General features: G+C 39.9%; 1 protein-coding gene across 2 annotated transcripts in view; it reads left to right on the plus strand.

Moving 5' to 3' along the window:
* Positions 1-117: 117 nt before the first annotated feature.
* The window catches only part of GSAP (gamma-secretase activating protein), a 50014-nt gene continuing 32050 nt past the window's right edge, over positions 118-18081 (plus strand). Inside the window, exons 1-12 of one of the 2 annotated variants that reach the window (XM_055712888.1) lie at positions 118-326; positions 4183-4256; positions 8739-8795; positions 9499-9568; positions 9984-10037; positions 10172-10260; positions 10666-10735; positions 11820-11866; positions 13252-13356; positions 14288-14347; positions 15089-15132; positions 17358-17443. In XM_055712888.1, coding sequence (XP_055568863.1) covers positions 242-326; positions 4183-4256; positions 8739-8795; positions 9499-9568; positions 9984-10037; positions 10172-10260; positions 10666-10735; positions 11820-11866; positions 13252-13356; positions 14288-14347; positions 15089-15132; positions 17358-17443 — 841 coding nt within the window. In that variant the 5' untranslated portion in view covers positions 118-241. Of the gene's footprint in view, positions 327-4182; positions 4257-8738; positions 8796-9498; positions 9569-9983; positions 10038-10171; positions 10261-10665; positions 10736-11819; positions 11870-13251; positions 13357-14287; positions 14348-15088; positions 15133-17357; positions 17444-18081 lie in introns of both variants that reach the window. The other variant, XM_055712887.1, reaches the window with a different exon arrangement.

An 18081-nucleotide genomic window follows, 5' to 3' on the forward strand; every position in this document is an offset into this window, starting at 1 on the left:
CGCCCCGCCGCCGGCTGCGGGGAGCGGAGGGAGGCGGGAGCGCAACCAGCCACTCCGCGCCGCCGCCATCTGAGTGAGCCGGCCGCGCCCAATAGGCGCCGAGGCAGCGCGAAGGGGAGGGCCGATGGCGGCGGCCGCCCCGCTGGAGCCGGTGCGGGGAGCTCCGGCGGGCGGAGTAGGGTAGCGCTGGGCTGGCGGGCGCCCCGCGTCCCCCTGCGGGCCGGGGTGAGAGGAGGCCACAATGCTGCTTCACCTGGTGGCCGAGTTTGACCTGCAGAGGGATGTGGTCCCCTGGCTGGCGGCGCGGGGTTGGGCCGCCGCTCTAGGTAACGGCCGCGGCGGGTGGCGCTGCGCCGGCGGGCTCTGCTGCTGCGGCGGGGCCGGGGAGGGCCGGGCAGAGCCCCCTCCCTCCCTCCCTCCCTCCCTCCCTCTGGCCGCTCGCTCCCAGCCGCCTCCCTGCGCTGTCCTCTCCCGCGGGCGGAGGGGTCAGGCCTGAAGCGAGTGCCCCGGGTGCGGCTCATCGGGGGGCTGCGCCGTCTCCGGCGGGCGAGGGTAATGGCGGCGGCGGGGGCCCCCGTCCGGAGCAGGGCCGGGGGGAGCAGCCGCCGGCCCCTTCGGCCGCACTGCAGAGGAGGGGGCAGCGCCCGGCCCGGGGCCGGCTGGCCGTGAGGGGGCTCGTCCTTCAGGTGCCTGCGGCTGGGCTGCTGCATGCGGGGTGGTTTGACGGCTTCAAGGTGCTTCGCACATGCCGCAAGCGCTTCTGCCGCGCTCCCCGGCTTGTTCTTTTTTTCTGCTACTTCACACGTCTGTGGTTTGGGTTTTGTGTCGTCCCGCCCTCCCACCCCACCCCCCCCCCCCCCAAAAAAAAACCCAAAACAAAAACCAAAACCAAAAAACCCAACAACTTTTAGCAGGACTCCCTCTCCCACGGTACTGTCCTTTCTGTGGGGAAAAAGAAAACCCAACTACCAATGTTTGTGCGGTAGATAAAATTAGATGAAGTGTTAGCTGTCACAGCAGTGTGCTGTAGCTTGTGTAGCAAAGGCAGATGTGGCTGGAAAAAGAATGACCCTCCTCCTGTATTCTTGGCCCTGTGGTTTTTCACTTCTTGTTCATCTGTAGGGCAGCTGCTCAGCTCCGCTTTTCACAAACTGCAACCTCAGTCAAAAAAAAAAAAAAAAAGTACTGTAATAAGTAATTGATGCAATTTATGTTGACAAGTATCTTAAGGGCAGGTGTTAAGAGGCTCATTTCACTGGTGCCCAGTGACAGGACAAGGGACAACAACTGCAAGACAGGGATATGAATATGAGGAGAAACTTCTTTACCCTGAGGGTGACAGAGCACTGGCACAGGCTGCCCAGAGGGGCTGTGGGGTCTTCTTCTCTGGAGACGTTCAAAACCCACCTGGATGTGACTCTGTGCAACCTGCTCTGGGAGGAGCTGCTTTAGTAGGGGTTGGACTAAATGATCTCCAGAGGCCCCTTCCAACCCTGATCACTTTGTGTTTATTACTTCAGTAGAAGTAGATGGTCATTTAGTCTCCAGGTGATAAACTTGAAACCTCACTTCCTTTGGTTGCTTTTAACTCAAAAATATTTAACTTGCTTCCCATGTTGAGGAGCTGTTACCAGGTGGTTTCGTAAGAACTCTTTTTGGAGGTAAACCAGTATTAACTTCTTTTGGGTTTGTGAAAGAAAATTATTTACCCAGCCATCAGTTACAAAATCTGTTAAAAAATATTTCACATGTACTAGATAGTGTTCTGAACAATTATTGAATGGTGTACTGAAGGAGTTTGAGGTAAAATTCTGAAATTCTCCATGCCTAGTCAATTCAGGTATTAATTTTTTATTTCATCTGTGATGAATTCAAGGAGTCAATTAACCTATGCATTTATCTCATAATGATCTTAAAATGGTGCTGACTTGTTTTTGGGAAAGGGACAACTATATTCAGCTTTTTAAAATGTCATACAGACTCTTTGTTCAGTAAATGTCCCTAGTAATACAGAATCAGAGGACTCTAGGTTGGAAGGTGCCTATGGTCACATACCAGCATTGCTGTGTTGCATTTCAACTTTTGTCTGTGTACTTTTTTCCCTGGTGTAGTGCTGTTGTATTAGGAATGTGAAGGTGGGAGGCAGGAATTTGAAAAGGTTCACTTAAACACCAAAGAAAGACCTATTCACAGAAAACAAGTAATTTTTAGGAGTCATGGTACTTTTGTGTCAGTGGTTTCAGATGTTACAGTTACTAATATTTTCTTTCCTCAGGACTTGAAAGCCCTTGATAGCATGTGAGAATTTAATCCCAGCATGAGAGCTGGGAGTAGCTGTGATGGTGGGAGAGGAGTGGCAAGTGAAGAGAACCAGCCTTGTTCTCCTTAATTCTACATATTTTTGTATGAGCTGCATGTAACAGCTTTCAGGAAATCAATCTCCACATTTTCCTGAGTATGTTGTTAAGAGTTGTTCACTGGGCAGGCAGGTTGTGTTTGTTCTTTTGCAGCCCTTCATCTGCTGGTCTCAGCTGTGGGGACAAGGAAGAAGTAATTATACATGTAGTTTTACTGCAGGACTTCCCAAGCGCAGAGATGATTGCCACTACTTCTTTAGCTCTATATTCCCACCAACAGTGTTCAGTGACGTGAAACTCCCTTCTGACATGGAACTTTTCCAGCACCTTTGAGATCTCTGTGTCGGGTGATAAGAGAAATTCATTGACATGGAGATTTCTTGTGGACCTTCTCTACCTAAATTCTGTTCTGAAGAAGTATCGAATGTGAGAGAAGTGTGGAGACTGTAGTACTCATCTTGAAAGTTTGAAGTGGTGGTTAAATTCTGAGAAGTTTCCACTAAGAGAAGAGCAGAGTATATGGTTATTTGAGGCTTTCTCAGTCACCCGCCAGCCCTAATGTAGTGGTATTGTACTGTACTTTTGAGTGATCTGAAACCAGTAGAAAGTAATACATTGTTAAATGTACACTAAGGATTTTCATTGTCCTCCCACAACAAAATACAGAATTTATTTCCTTCTGGTAATACTTGTAACAAGTTTTTTTGTGTTACTGCAGGCCGTACAAGCCAATTTCTAATATTAGGCTTGTGAAACTAAGTTTCACATAGCTTTCTTCTATCAATGCTTAGTGATAACTGCAAAGTAAATAGTGTTGAACTTGGCTAAATGCTATCCGAGAGTTGTGGAGCATTCTTTTTGTTGATGCTCACTGAACCACAGGCTGCCTTTATCTTAAAACTAGGACCAGTCATGCAGCTCTCAACCTTGTTAAGAGCAAAATCTCCACTTTTAGTGAAAGATCCATCTAAGATAAACTTTTTTGGTGGCCGCAGTGATTAGAAAACAGAAAAACAGCATCAGGAAAGTGTGCATTTTTTTCACCTTGAGTATGATATTTTGTCGTCTTTTTTTTTTTCCTTCTGTTGTTTTTACTTTACGCTGCTTTGTCCAGGCGTGTTTTTCTCTTTCTGTGTCCATGCTAGCTTCCTGCTCAGCTGTTTCCCTTTTAATCCTACTCTTTCATTCACACCCCACATTATCTCTTCTCCTGCATTGCTTAGTTCCCTTGTAACTGTAGGTATGTTGCATATCTAGATAGTGTTTAATCTTGTGGTTCTTGGGGGTTTGGGTGGGGTTTTTTTGGGAGGTTGTTGGTGGTGTACAACTGATGTCTGAAGACTTAGTTTATTTCCAGGCATTCCTTTGGGATGCTGAAGGGGCAGGTAGGAGCAAGTGACACTTTCGTTGGACTAGTTCTATCCCCCTGTAGTGTTCTGAGGATTGGAGTGCAACTTAACTGTTTAAACCCCATGTTGTGTATAATGAATGAATGCTTTTTTTTTTTTCCCTGTGGATGGAAGATGATGAAAAAGCACATTCCATTTTCATCACAAAAGGTAGTGGCCATTAGAATCATATACCTAAATAGTTCATTCCTGTGGGTTTTGAAACCCCTCCGCTGGTTTGTGTTGAAGCTTATCAGGTTTAAGACATGGTACAGGAAATAGTGTCTCTCTGTTTCCAGAAGGGAGTAATTTTGGCATATACAAATAAGTATTTGTATGTAAAAATGTATTTAGTATCTTTGCTTAATGTGTGCATAAATTACATGATGAACTAGCTCAAATGAAAATCCTGTACCTTTTGATACTTATCATTTCAGATACTTCTGAGAATTCATCAGCACTCTATGTTGTAAATGTTGAAAGAAATGGGAAAATTATTTATACCTGGAAGGTAAGTCTGTCTCAGAACTTAAGAAAAATATAGCAGAGAACGACACTGTATGTGTATCTATGCCTAATTGAGTCTTTTTTGCAGTGAGGGTTAGAACATGAAAACTTGACTGATTACAACTTGTTTGGTTGTACAGTGGGAAAATACCCAACTCCGCTTCAGACAAAGGTTAAGAATAATGAAATGGAGAGTAAAGTACTGACCTGATTAAGTCCACAGGGTTTTTGCTGTTGTTTTCGGGGGTGGGTGGGGGGTGGGTGGAGAATCAGAATCTTGCCCCAAATAAAACACAACTTCTTTAACAGGTAAACTCTTTGTAGGTGGCATATTCTTTCACCGTCAGAATTTCTCAGGGAAGTCTATTAAATTCATGTGCACTGCTTTAGTTAAATATGTTTTCCCCTACCAATATATATGTTAAGATACCATTTATCTGACACTAAATCTGCTTCTGCTGTTCTTTGTTACTTTAATCAAGTTACTTTGTTTATTGCAAGTAGTCTCACTTGTTTGTTTGATGTCTGGAAGCATTTAGAGCTATCCTTTTTAACATCTCCATGGCATGTGTATAGCTTTTAGGTTGAAATGCCTGTAGTTCCAAGAGATTTTTAAATGGTTTGAGAAGGTTTCCCCTTGGTGAGACAAGCTGTGCTTCTTGTCTGTGCATCGAAGAGAAATGTGTGGAGCCAGCTGGATTCTGGAGGATTGTGGTTCTTGAAGAGTACAGATTGGAGATAGCAGACTCCAGTAGAGTAGGGCTGCCTTTCATTCCCTTCAGACTCAACAGTGTTAAACTCTCCAGCATCCCTAGGGTTAAGGGAAGAGGTGAGGCCTTCATCAAGGTAAAATACACTTTAACTGTGGGTGGATGTTTCCTTTAGTACAAGCATAGGGAGGAGAGTCTGTACAAGACAACAGTAACCATAAAAACAACACTGTAGAATGTATCAGTTTTTTTGGTTTGTTTGTTTGGTTTTTTTTCCTTGCTCAAAACTCTAGAAAGGCTTAATGAAAGTAACCCACCTGCCTCCCTAGTGGGAAATCTGGTACTGCATACGTGTGATGTTGCTGCTTTCTAGTGTCTGTTGAATCTCACACTAAGCTTTTTGGGGCTTCTGACAGTAGAGTCCAACTGCCTTGTAAGCAGTTCAGGCTCTTGCAGGTGGCAAAAGGGATGAGCTCAAGGTTCACTCATCTAAATGCTAGTGTCTGCCTGGGTGCTCCGTGTCTAAGCTCCCATTGTAGTTGGTAGGGATGTGGTCAAAACAGTTGGTGGGGTTTAGAGAACTGGCCTCTTGTAGCTTGTGCTTTGGGAAGGGGGTGTGTGAGGTGGAGGAGGTGGACAAATACCCACTAGACTCCATTGACTGAATTGGCCAATGACTCTCAGGAAGATTTAAACACCTAGGCTTAGTTCCTTGAACCTAGGGGTAAAGGCTGCATAGGAAGTCACTGAAAATGTTCACTGTATTTTCTCTTTCCTAATCTTGCAAATAAAGTGGCCTGTGCAGCCTGTGTGGTAGGAATGGCTGGATGACAAAGCCTGAGAGCTGGAACTAACAAACTGCACAGCTGTGCTCCCATTTTTACCTCTCAAATGTGAAGGTGAAAGAGGAAGGAGATGCTGCTGCTTCTTATCCTGTTCTCTTACCATGGTAGTGTGATTTTTTTCTCCTGAGTGAGCCAGCCTGCTGAAGAACCAGGATCTATTTATTCCTCTGTTGGGAAGAATGCTGACAGATTTTGTAAGTGTGATTTACGCTTGTTAGTGGGCAAACCGGAAGATAACTTCTGGGAGTCTTCTCACAAAGGACAAATGTATCCTAAGGTGGTATTGCATTAAATGTATGATGTTTTACCAGAGAGATGTTGTTTGTAGTGTGGAGTAGTTTCTTTCTTGGATCAGTAAAAATTCTGCTCACCAGCTGAAAGTTGTTGGTACCCACTTTGGTGCTGTTGATGTCAGTAGGAGTCAGTACATCTACACTTGTCTGCATACATGATAAGAACATGTAGTTATGTCAGCCGCAAAGCTTGTGTTAGTCAGGGTGGCTTGTATATTGGTCAGAGCACATGTGGTGGTCCAGGCTGTAGCTGCATTGCACTCATTCTGTGTCCTGAATGTGCTGGGTTCTGAGCTGCTAACGCTGTGCCCTTCTTGATGTCTGCTTTTGTTAAATTAGTTGTTTCTGTCAGCTGCAGTCACACCTTGGGACTGTGATACCTTCAAGTAGGACTGAACTTTTTTTTCCCCCTCTCTTGATTAGAATGCTAAAAACCAGGAAGTGTTGGGAGTATTGTGTCTGTGTCTGTCTTTTTATGCTTTATTACTGACTTCAGAAGGATTCAATCCAAATGTTCCTTTTTCCGAAACAGTCTATTGACAACATATGGGTATAGTTCTGTGGTTTTGGAGTTTATTGCAAACCTTTTAACAGCAGTATCCATTCATATTTACTTAGATGAAAAAAAAGAGTCTTGGTGTATGCATCTTAGTGAATGACAAGTAGTTTTAGTCTCCAATTTGAGATTTTGTTTAAGTTTTCATGAACTTGTTCTAAAATTCAAATATTATTTGCGCTTTGCTATTCTGTTAATACACATCATCACACTGGAAAGCTTACCTGGGGAAAACAGACTGCTTTTAGTGCCTGCAGTTAGTCCTTCTGTTTCATTAAACTTATGATGGAGGAATCATGATGTAATTACAGCTCCTAAAAACCTACAGATCTTACTGACTTGTTACAGCAGTTTAATATCTATCTTTCTATCTCCCTCTCTTTCCTCTGTTCATGATAAACTGTTTATAAATGATGAGCTACCACTCCTGCAAGACACAGCTATATGTCTGTGAGCCTTTCCTGTTGGTTTTATAGCAGCAAACTTTAGCTTTGATATTGTCAGTGAGGATAGTGGACAAATAAGGATGTAAACTAAATGGAGCTGCCCTGGCTTATTTCCGAATATTTACAAATAGAAAACAACCTTTGTCTGCTAAGTGGAAGAAAATCCAGTGTTTTGCATGAAATCGGGGAGGAAGGTGGAGGATGAGCTTTATATTCAGGCTTATTTTAGAATATTGCATTTTACTGTAGGTGTGACAGCATCTGTCTTTCATGATGTTGATAATTGGAAGATGTTTTTGACAGAGGTGAATTCTAGTGTCAGCACTTCTATTTTGCAAAGCGATGCAAAAATCTTTACAGCAAACTTGAAAACAAGCATGTTAGCTTAAGCATGGATATGGGCACTGATCTGGTCCTGTTACCAGTCTTGTAAAGTATATTTTTCAGTAGCTAAGTACAGAGGATATTAGCGTTTCAGACACACTTGGAAAGAATGGTTATTTGAACAGTTATTTGTGAAAGCACTTGCTTAACCTTACATTAGGAGGGCTGAAGCCTGTGTCTTAAAGACATTTTGTTTTCCACGTTTAAATCAGAAGTCAAAGACTTTTGTCATTGCCACAGCAATGAGACACTCAGAAATAGACCCCTTAGGAAGAGAATACTCAGGCTTTTGTTTTAACTTTACAAAGCAAGATGCCATAACTTTGTAAATAATCACAGATTTCTCCCTTCTCCCCTCAAGCTGTAGTTAAAAACAATGATACTCACTGTCTGAGTACAAGCCTATGTGGCTGGATTTAATTTCAACAGTTTTGCAATATAGTGCCTATACCTAGAGTATTTTAATGGATTTCAGCTTGATTTGATATACAATATATGTTGCCAAGCAGAATTTACTTTAATTTTTTTTTTTTAAATATTTTGAACATTTAAAGCATGGTAAAAATTACCAAGAAGAAAAGTTTTGATTTGTATAGTCTTAGAAGTGCCCCAAACAAAATCATTGTATATTATTATCAATAAGCTAGAAAGGATGTGTATTATGTTTCTTTTCAAAGGCAGTAGGGTAGTGGTGTCATCTGAGCTTGTGAAATATATTTAGCTTTCAAACAATCATTTCCTGAGGCAGAGCTGAAATCCTTTCTCCAGTGGGCAGGCAGATCACTGGAAGCTGTGTTTGCTTTCATGTTTCTGTGCTCCCTTTTGGCACAATGACCCACCAAGCTGGTGAGGTTTGGAATACCAGCCTTAAATCTTCGAGGGGCCATAGCATCCCCTTTCATTCTTGTGCAGATGTCTCCCTTCCTGGCCCTACTGCCTATAACTAAAACCAGTTTAGAACCAAAGTGAGAGAGAGGCATTTGGCTTATGCAATGGATTGTGGGCTGTGGATTGGCCACATTTCAGCTTTATCCCATGTGTTAGTTCTAAAAGGAAAAAATCTTTGTTCTCTTTCTTGCCTCACTTTCTTGGAATTAGATAATGAACTGCCTGTTTATAGGACAGGGAAGTGTGTGAGGATGTGTGTCAAGGGGCAGGGGGAGGAAGAGAGGGAGGTGGGGGGAAAAAAAACCCCCAATGTTTAATTTTGTATGTATTTACATTGCCAGTGCTAATTTGTTTTCACCCATAGGGAAATCAGAGAAATACTCACATTGGATTGTATGATCTTCAAACTAAACAAAATGAGGTGAGAACAATACCAGGCTTCTCCCTGGTGAAGACGGTGTGGTAATGTTTCAGATTTTGAAGCCTTGCAACACAGTATGTTATGTCCTTAAGGAGTATATGCTTGTTCGAAACAGAAAAGAGACCTGAGAAGGTATTTGAATGGTTCTCAATAGTATTAAGATGCAGAACATTACAGAACATCTGAATGACTTGAGAGTAGTAAAGTATCATGTCTGCAGTCTTTATTTCTAAACAACCAATTCAAGCCCTTTCTAGTCCTCTTCACACTGAACATGTGTGCTAAGAAGTAAATGTTTGGGGTTTTCTTTGTTACGTGTGCATCCTCAGCCTGTTTGGTGCTACCATTTGTAAGAAATAATTCTAAAACTGAATGTACTGCAATTCAGTGACTGGAATCATAACAGGCCTTTGCAGGTGTCCCCATAACAGTATGAAATGATTGAAATGTCTTGTTTATGTAAAGGTCTGGTTTGCTGCTCTAGTGGCAACATAGAGCTCAAAACAACCAGTAAGAAACAAACGAATGAGAAAAAGAAGCGATACAATTGAGGCTTGAAATATGGTTCTTCTGGCCTTGAAATTATTTGCTTTAAAAGTAAAAACAGTGTACTGGTCAGCAGTGTTTTCCTAAGGAGGAGGAATTAGATGGTTTTCTTTATTCAGTTAAAAAAAAATATTAGCATTACTGTATTCCTTTACAGCACCTCTATGTGTTTGAGAGGGATCTACGCATAATCAGTTGTTCAGTCAACAATGAAAGGACATTATTGGGTAAATATGTGTTTTATCATTAATTTTTTTGTGTCATGGTAAAGATGATTTACTTTTGTAGGATGGTACGTTTGGGTCTAGAATTTCTTAAATCTGTTTTGATTCATGTGTTGCCCATGCAGTCTATGCATTTCAGTGGATCCATCACCAAATAATGTAGGTAACTACGTAAAGACGTAGCTGTAACAATATTGCTGGTTTATTAAAACAACAGTCTAAGACACACTGACCCTTTGTTCGCTCCCCCCTCCTGCATTTACACATGCCTTCTACATCTACAAGAGCTTCTGTTGTTCCTCTAACATATATTTTTTTGGTAAAAAAAGTCTGTGATGCTTGCTCTCCAAGAATGTTTAATAAGATTAATATCAAATACACGTGCTCACTGTGGCTGTGTTGATTTTTTTTCCCTTAGCGGTCAGCTTCCGTCAATATACAGAAGAGAGAGTCAGTCAGCTATTACAGTCAGGTACTACAAGTGGATTGTTTTAATACTGTTTAAAATAACTGTGTCCTTTTGCTTTTTTTTCCCATGTAGTTTCTGTTTAGAAAAAAAAATTGTGTATAAAAAAGAATGTTACCTAAACCATGTTCTTTTTGCAGTATCCAAGTATTTAACCTTGCTAATTGAAATTCATCCCATTAATAATCTGAGAGTCCTAAAAGCTGTGGATAGCTGTGTTCAAGTACAGGTAAATTATTAAACTAATCTGAATATAAATCTTTTAAATCCACTGTACTAGAGAGGAAAAAGTGGTTGAGTACAGAAGTATTGCATGTTATCTTGCAGCTGTTATAGAGATAATGTACATTTCTCCATATAATGAAAAAAATTAGAAAGTTCATAAAATGTTTGATGTAGAGTACTTCTCTGACATGAAGGCTATTTTTTTCTCTTCAGTCCCCCAAGGTTTGCAATTGTAGTGATTGGTGACTATTAGTCTGTAATAATAGCTATTTTTATTAATTAAGTATCTTTAGTGTGCTTGTCGTAATTCTAAAATATGTTAATATCCAGCTAAAAAAAAAATAAATTTTAGATAACCAAAGTCGTTCAGAACACTCATTTACTTACTTTTGTGAAACTTTCTGTATAGTTTCTTTATCCAGTTGAAGGCAGAAATACTTCTGCAGAAAGTCGCCTCTTGCTAGTCTCGGAAGATAAATGTGAGTTAATATTTTGAAAATACATTTTTATTCTTTTACTTCAAGATGATCTTTATACTTTACATTTCTGATAGACTTTTACTGGAAAAAAAGAAAAAAGAAAAAAAGAAAGGGTGTGAGCTATTCTAGGTTTTTTGTCTATCAAAACCTGTATAGCTTGATGGGATTTTTTTTTTCAACGTTAGCAGAATGGCCAGCTTTGACTGCAATTATTTGCTGAGTGCATGCATTCTTCAGTTATCTTTATTTCTAAAAAACTAGCATAGACTTTTATGGCTGCCTATATAAATTCAGAGCAGATCAACTGACTGGGAGATTGATTGTATTTAGTGTGTGACAGGTGGGATAAGAACAGGACAGTAGTTCCTTGGATGCAGCTAACTTTGCATGTTCAGCCTAATCTAATGGGAGAGAATGGTTAGAGGTGGACGCTTGGAAAAGGCTGTTTATCCCTCTTGCCTTTCAGTTGTCTTATAGAGTGGGATCACGTTTCCCATCTTTTTGGAGAGGCCTATTTTCTCTGGTAACTAGACACCCACCTTTAGGTAGGTGACCTTTGCCTACCTAAGGCCAGCTAATAGTGCTGTGAACTATATTGGAAAAATTTATAGCATCTGCTGTGTGACTCTTGCACCCTTTGCACAGGCAAAGTACCATTACTTTTAGGTAGCTTGTGTGCGAAGGGACTGTGAGGTGGTATTCATGCTAGGAAGTGAAACAGTGATAGGGTGTAGTCTCGGGCACAGGCATGCACCTGTGTGCTCTTTCATTAAAAGTGTGCTCCTTGGCTTGGTTTGGCATATTTCCATTAGCAATCCTCTTGACAGTGCTGCAGTGATGGGGGCAGCAAACTGTTTTCATGAGGATGTGTGGCTGATGCCACCCTAGGCTCAGGAAAGGAAGAGTCCGGGTCTCTGCATAGACACCTGTGTCGATATATCGCAAATTTCCTCTTACACTGAGTTGAACTTCCCTGGCCCTAATGTGTTCTTATAGCATTCCGAGAGGTGAGATTGTTTAATAAGCTGTGTAAAAGCATATAAAAATGTATGATTGTAATGGTTTTCTTCCTTATGTTTTAAAGATATCGAACAATTTGATATTCATGTTGTTGCAGAAGAAGAACACAAAGTGGTAAGACTTGAAAAATCTTGGGGTTTGCTTCAGTTGAAAATGTAAACATCTGTAATTTTAATTCACTGGGTTTGAGTTTTATACTTTGGCAACACAAACTATATTGAAGAAATAGTAGGTATATTGTATTTTTTAGATAGATAGATAGATAGCATGGCAATTTACACAGCTAACCAGAAAGCTGATTGAAAAAACCTGTATACTGTGTAATCTATGAGGAAAGTAACTTATTTTATTGGTTTTTGTTTGTTGCTGAATGCATCTGTATGTTAGAAGTCAGGAGTAAACATAGTGTATATACATTTTTACACTATTTAAAACATTTGCAGAATCACCTTCCTAACTTTGCCTTTTGGGAGTCTGTGTCCTGGTAAAGGATTCATTTAGAAAACAAGCAAACAAAAAGACATAAAACTCCAAGTACTGTAACTATTACAATCTCTTCTTCCTCTCATCTTTTTCCCATTTTTAACATGAATTTGTCTTCAACAAGTTGTTGATGTTTTCCTTAAAAGACTTAATAATAATAAACATACGTCTAATATAGTAAAGAATTGTGTCAAGAAAGCCAATGTTTCAAAAGACTTAATAATAATAAACATACGTCTAATATAGTAAAGAATTGTGTCAAGAAAGCCAATGTTTCACTTTATGAAGACAAATGTAAGCTTGGAAGGAAAAAGTTAAGGACCTGATTTTCAGTCACTTTGAAGTCTTTCATCATTTTCTCAAAGGTTATCATGGCTTTTAAAGCAGGTGGGTTTTATATGCTAGACTGCATTTGTGGAGTAAAGACTTAAGAGTGTAATCAGAAAAAACCAGGTTAATCTGATGTCCTTCTAGGATTTGTTTTGTTTGACATGAAATCTCCCTACATCTTTCAAGAGTGCATTTATACAATCCTAGTAGTTTTCTGCAATTCTAGGCCTTTCCCTGCTGCCAGTACCCTCTATCATGTGGCTGTGACTTTGCATAGAAATCCCTTTTGGAGCTAATGTGTCTTCCTTCAATAGTTAATGTAGCTGGTTCTGAATGGGCTGTGATATTTCACTCCTCTCCTCTTCTCTATAACCAAGAGTGCTGTCTGGTTTTCTTTGTTCACTTTGAGCAGCCCAAGTGGTGAATTTCTTGCAAGAAAGGAATCTCAAAGAAAATGCTTTGGTAGCATGTGAACCCTGAAGACTGTGCTTCTGATCTCTTTAAACTGAGTACCTTGCACACAACAAAGGTGGACTTTGTGCAGCTAAGAAGTAGCATATTCCCTCCAAACACCTTAGTATTTGTGCCGCTTCTGTCATCACTTTTCTTTGTAAAGCACAGACTGTGTGTAATTGTTACAGAACCTTATATGACAACTTCTGATGTTCTCTCTTTCCCTTTAGGTGATTCAAAACTCAGGTCAGCTTCCAAGAGCCAGAGTTGCAGATGATCTCATTTGGGCACAATGGGATATGATGGAACAAAGGCTCTTCTACATTGTTCCAAAGGTGAGATGAAAGTCATTCTAGTAGTTTTGTTCCTGCCTGCCTCATGACAGTAGAGTGTGTGGGGTAATAATAGTGTGAGTTTGTTTTTCGTTGTAGCAGTCTGTCCTGTTCCTGCCTCAAATAACCTAAAGCCAGACTTGCCTTAACTGCTGTTTGTGCATTGTAGATCACAAGAAGACTAGTGGTCTTAGTGCTTTCTAGAAAAAAGGGTGGGTTTGTCAGTTGTTTTGACTTTAAAAAGGTCTTTTATTCAAAAGCATCTAAATCTACCAAAAACTGTCTTGTGTATAATGCCTCTGTTCTAGAGAATTCGCATCTAGAAAGTATTTTGTACACAGACTTACTGAGTCACCAAATGAGGGCAGGTTCTTGGCTAGAAATGCTGAAACTCTTTGGATTTGTATTATTTTTTTTGTCTGAGGGTCTATTTGCACTTGATGTGTTCTAAGTAAATGAAAATTGACTTTTATTAACTTAGCCACCAGAAAAAATCCAAGTGTTAGGAAATAAGAGTAAATGGACTGTGATGGAGAAACATATTCCTATTTTTGTTTCGGAAATACCCTTTTTGAACTGACCAAAATAAGATACGGTTCCTTTTGCCATATAGGTAGTTATGGAAAACTTTTTTTTTCCACTTTATAGAATGTGTCTGTGTGAGCCATGTAATAATGCTCTGCTTCAAGAGAGGGCCCACAAAATTACAGATGATGGGCAGATAATGATCTGGGACAGGAAGGAAGCATGTCATAGTGCTATTGTGGGGGGGTTATATGTGGTTTTTAGAGTTGTCTTTTGTCCCCTAACTTTTGCATATCTGTTAGCAAAGGGGGGGGTGAATGTGGAGGATGGTGTGGAGTATCCAGTCACTTTTCAACCTATATAATATGCTTTCTATTTTATCAGTTAAAAAAAATCCTCTTAATTCCAGGAATCAAAGAGTACTTTAAAATGTGTCCAGTTTTATCCCGATGAAAATTTTAACTCAATAGTAAGTCATGACTATTTTATTATACTATGTTTTTGGGTGGGATGTAATTGTGTCTTCTAGGCACTGATACAGAGATCTGTTTCAGTGTCTTTTATTTTTGGAACTTCTGCAGAGGAAAACTGGGTTTTGTTTTTCCATATTCTTTTTGGGTTTTTTGTTGGTTTTTTATTATTATTATTATTATTATTATATTCTTTTTCAAGATTATATTCAGTCAGATTCAGATTGTGCCACAGTAAGGTAACTTCAGTGGAATTGCACAGCTTGTCACTAGATTACCTAGAAGTAAGTGACATTCATGACATTATACTGATCTTATACTCAAGTACTGAAAAGCAGGGTTATCAAATGCACTGGACAAAGAAACCATGTACTAATTTTGTGTTGATTTTAAGTGAGGCAGGAAAATCTGTTGTGACAAAAATACAGACAACGGAACATAAAAATTACAACTGTTGAACATGTAACTGTTACTAGACTTTTGTCCCAGTGGCTGAAATTTATTCTAATGCAGGAGGTTAAATATCTCACAACTTCTTTTATTTTATTTTATTATTTTTTTTAAAGAATCTATTTTATGGGTTTTGAGGTGACTGTAAGGATTAGAGGAGGATAAATGAACTTTGTTAAAATGTTGAATTTGGTGAAATGTGAGTTCAACACATTTTACTTGTCTGAAATATTAATCATTATATACTGACCTCACTAAATAACAGGTTTGTTTTCATTTTTGATTAACAGCTGGAATCACACTTGGATATTCCTGTAAATGATACACAATTTAAGTAAGTTGGGTTTTTTATGTTTTGTATTGCTTTCCTTTTAATATATAGAGTCATGTTTTACAAAATTAAGTAAAATTTGTCCATACCACAGTATCTTTGTTTGCAGTTGCCTACATGGTACTGGAACATAAGAATAATATGAACACTGTGTCCAAACCTCCAGTTGCTCTCATTTTCATCGTGGCTAACTGTAAAATGTAACTTAATGCTTGACTGCTTTTTGGTGCCATTTTAAAAAATTGTCTGAAGAGCTAGCTATAGGTTAAACCCTCTGAGTGTTCTGTACCTATTTAAATTAATTTGTTTTAATCTTGCACATGTTGTAGTGGTGATGTCAAAATTCCTATCAAGGGAAGCTCTCTTTTTTTGATTGCTGTTACATGTTTTATTGGGCAGTTAACCAGACCAGTAGCTCCTTTTTATAGCCTATGAGACTCTGTTCTCTTCCAAAATGCTATTTCTAGGCACCCTGTGCATCCAAAGGCTAAGATTTGTCTGATTCTTCTGTGTCTTCTGTGCATCTGAGCTTGTCTCTTTAAGGCTGCCTTTTGACTGAGGAAAAACTAGTCAGGATGGTCTGACTCTGTCACAATTCATTTCATCCTCATCTGTCTTCAGTTGAATTTACAAAAGGGCCTGTTTCTCTTTGTGAATAAAAAGGGAGGCCAAAGCTACTAGATCTGATATGAATAACTCAAGGTAGTTGAGTTCTGTCCTGCCCAAACTGTGGCTCAGAATGTTTCTGCACTATACAGAAGCCTCAGTATGGTGCTACTGCACATGCAGATTGCCCCAAGCCGTGTTATCCTCTTGCAGTTAGTACTGAAAAAATCCTAGTCTCGTGAGAGCTTCAATGCTATAATAATTTTTTTCAAAATTATTGCAGAAGATCTGGGAGAAAAATCCCTACAGGATCAAAATCTTTTTTGGAAAAAACCAAACCAACCAGAAACAAACAAACGAAAACCCAAAACAACAAAAAATCCAAAGCAGCCTGACTACAATCTTCTGTTGCATGTTCTGCATGGCAAAAATAGAACTTGTAGATTATAAAGATAGGTGTCGTGGTTTAACCCCAGCCTGCAACCAAGCACCATGCAGCCACTTGCTCACTCCCCCCAACCCGGAGGGATGGGGAGGAGAATCAGAAAGGAATGTAAAACTTGAGAGTTGAGATAAGAACAATTTAATTTAAACAGAATAAAGAGGTAAGAACAACAATAATAACAATAATAATAATTATTAGAATGGAAAGGTGGAGAAAAAGGGTAAAGCAAAAGCCGTGCACGCAAGCAAAGCAAGGAATTCATTCACCACTGCCCACGGGCAGGCAGGTGTTCGGCCATCCCCAGGGAAGCCGGGCTCCGTCATGCCTAATGGTTACTTGGGAAGACAGACGCCATCAGGCCAAATTTCCCCCCTTCCTCCTTCTTCCCCCAGTTTATATACTCAGCATAACGTCACCTGGCATGGAATACCTCCTTGGCCAGCCCAGGCCACCCGTCCTGGCCGCGTCCCCTCCCAGCCTCCTGTGCCCCTCCAGCCCGCTGGCTGGCTGGGCCTAAGGAACTGAAAAATCCCTGATTTCGTACAAACATCACCCAGCAATAACTAAAGACACCAGTGGGTTATCAACATTGTTCTCACATCAGAGCCAAAACACAGCACTGCCCGAGCTACCAAGAAGAAAGTTAACTCCATCCCAGCTGAAACCAGGACAATATGTAAAACCATTAAAGCACAGGTGCAGCACAAGATTGAAAAAGAATATCATGGTTTAACAAGTTCCATGTGAACGTGATTTTGTGCTTTTCTTTTTGAATATTTCTGCTGAAATTAGTGTGCCTAATTGCAGATTAAAATGTAGCTTTACAGACAGAAGAATGGTAGTTAGGCTGCAAAGCCTTTGAGTTCTTAGGTATGATAAATGTTTGAACTTGCTCTCACTTCAAAGTATATGAATCGTTGGACAATGCTGCAGTAAGTGAATATGAAGGTTGCAAGTGTAATCAGAATTGTTGGCTTCTGATAGGTGTGCAGTCTTGGGATTCTGATTTCTGACTACCGTGGAGCAGATTGGTTAAAGCCTGATTTAACTTGCATTAGAGAACATTTGATTATAATTTCTGTGTTTTGATTACATAGTGACTGTTGTGATCTTTATGTTGTGATGAATCTCTGTGGATGAAGAAGTGATTTATTTAGTGTTCTTTATGTGCTTATAGACTTGTAAATTTTGGATGCGATTACTGTCAAGACCAAGATGTTGCATCTAAATCTTTGAATCTTCAGGTTTTTACAAGTAAAGCAGGTAATAGATAAATGCAAGTATTGTCAAAATGATCTCCACTAGTAATTATCATACATTGTAATCACAACTGATTACTAAATTTCTTTGTAAGATGTTATATATATATTTGTACTTTTTGTGTGAGTGTGAGACTTTTATTCCTTTGGTGTGTACTTGACAGGTAACTGTGCAGAGAGGGAAAGGGCAACTGTGCACTATTTTTCTCATTAAGTTGTTTTACTTTATGAAAGCTGCATTTGAAGTTGAGCTGAAGAGTACCACCTAGGGTTTTTATTATATGAACATCAACAATAAAAGTCACACAAATTTTCTGGTAGCCCAACTTCAGAGAACTGATATCATGCACTCAATTGGCGAAATGTCTCAGTCTAAGCACACTAGCATCTTCTGCTGGTTTCAGAATGCAGGTGGTACCAAAGCATGGTTGTGTAATATATTTGAGCAATTTAATGTTAAAGCTGACCAAAAATGTTAGAAGGTAAATTCAAGGAAGGTTTTGGCTAGTTCTGTTGTCTGGGTATCCAACATAGTATGTAACTTGTGTTACAGAGTGGGCATGTGTAAATGGAGTATGTGCTAAGATTTGAAGAGCTTCATATTGCTGTTAGCATGTGATACCTAGAATGTCCAAGTATGTG

The sequence above is a fragment of the Falco cherrug genome, chromosome 5, assembly GCF_023634085.1.
Source record: "Falco cherrug isolate bFalChe1 chromosome 5, bFalChe1.pri, whole genome shotgun sequence".
Lineage (NCBI taxonomy): Eukaryota > Metazoa > Chordata > Aves > Falconiformes > Falconidae > Falco > Falco cherrug.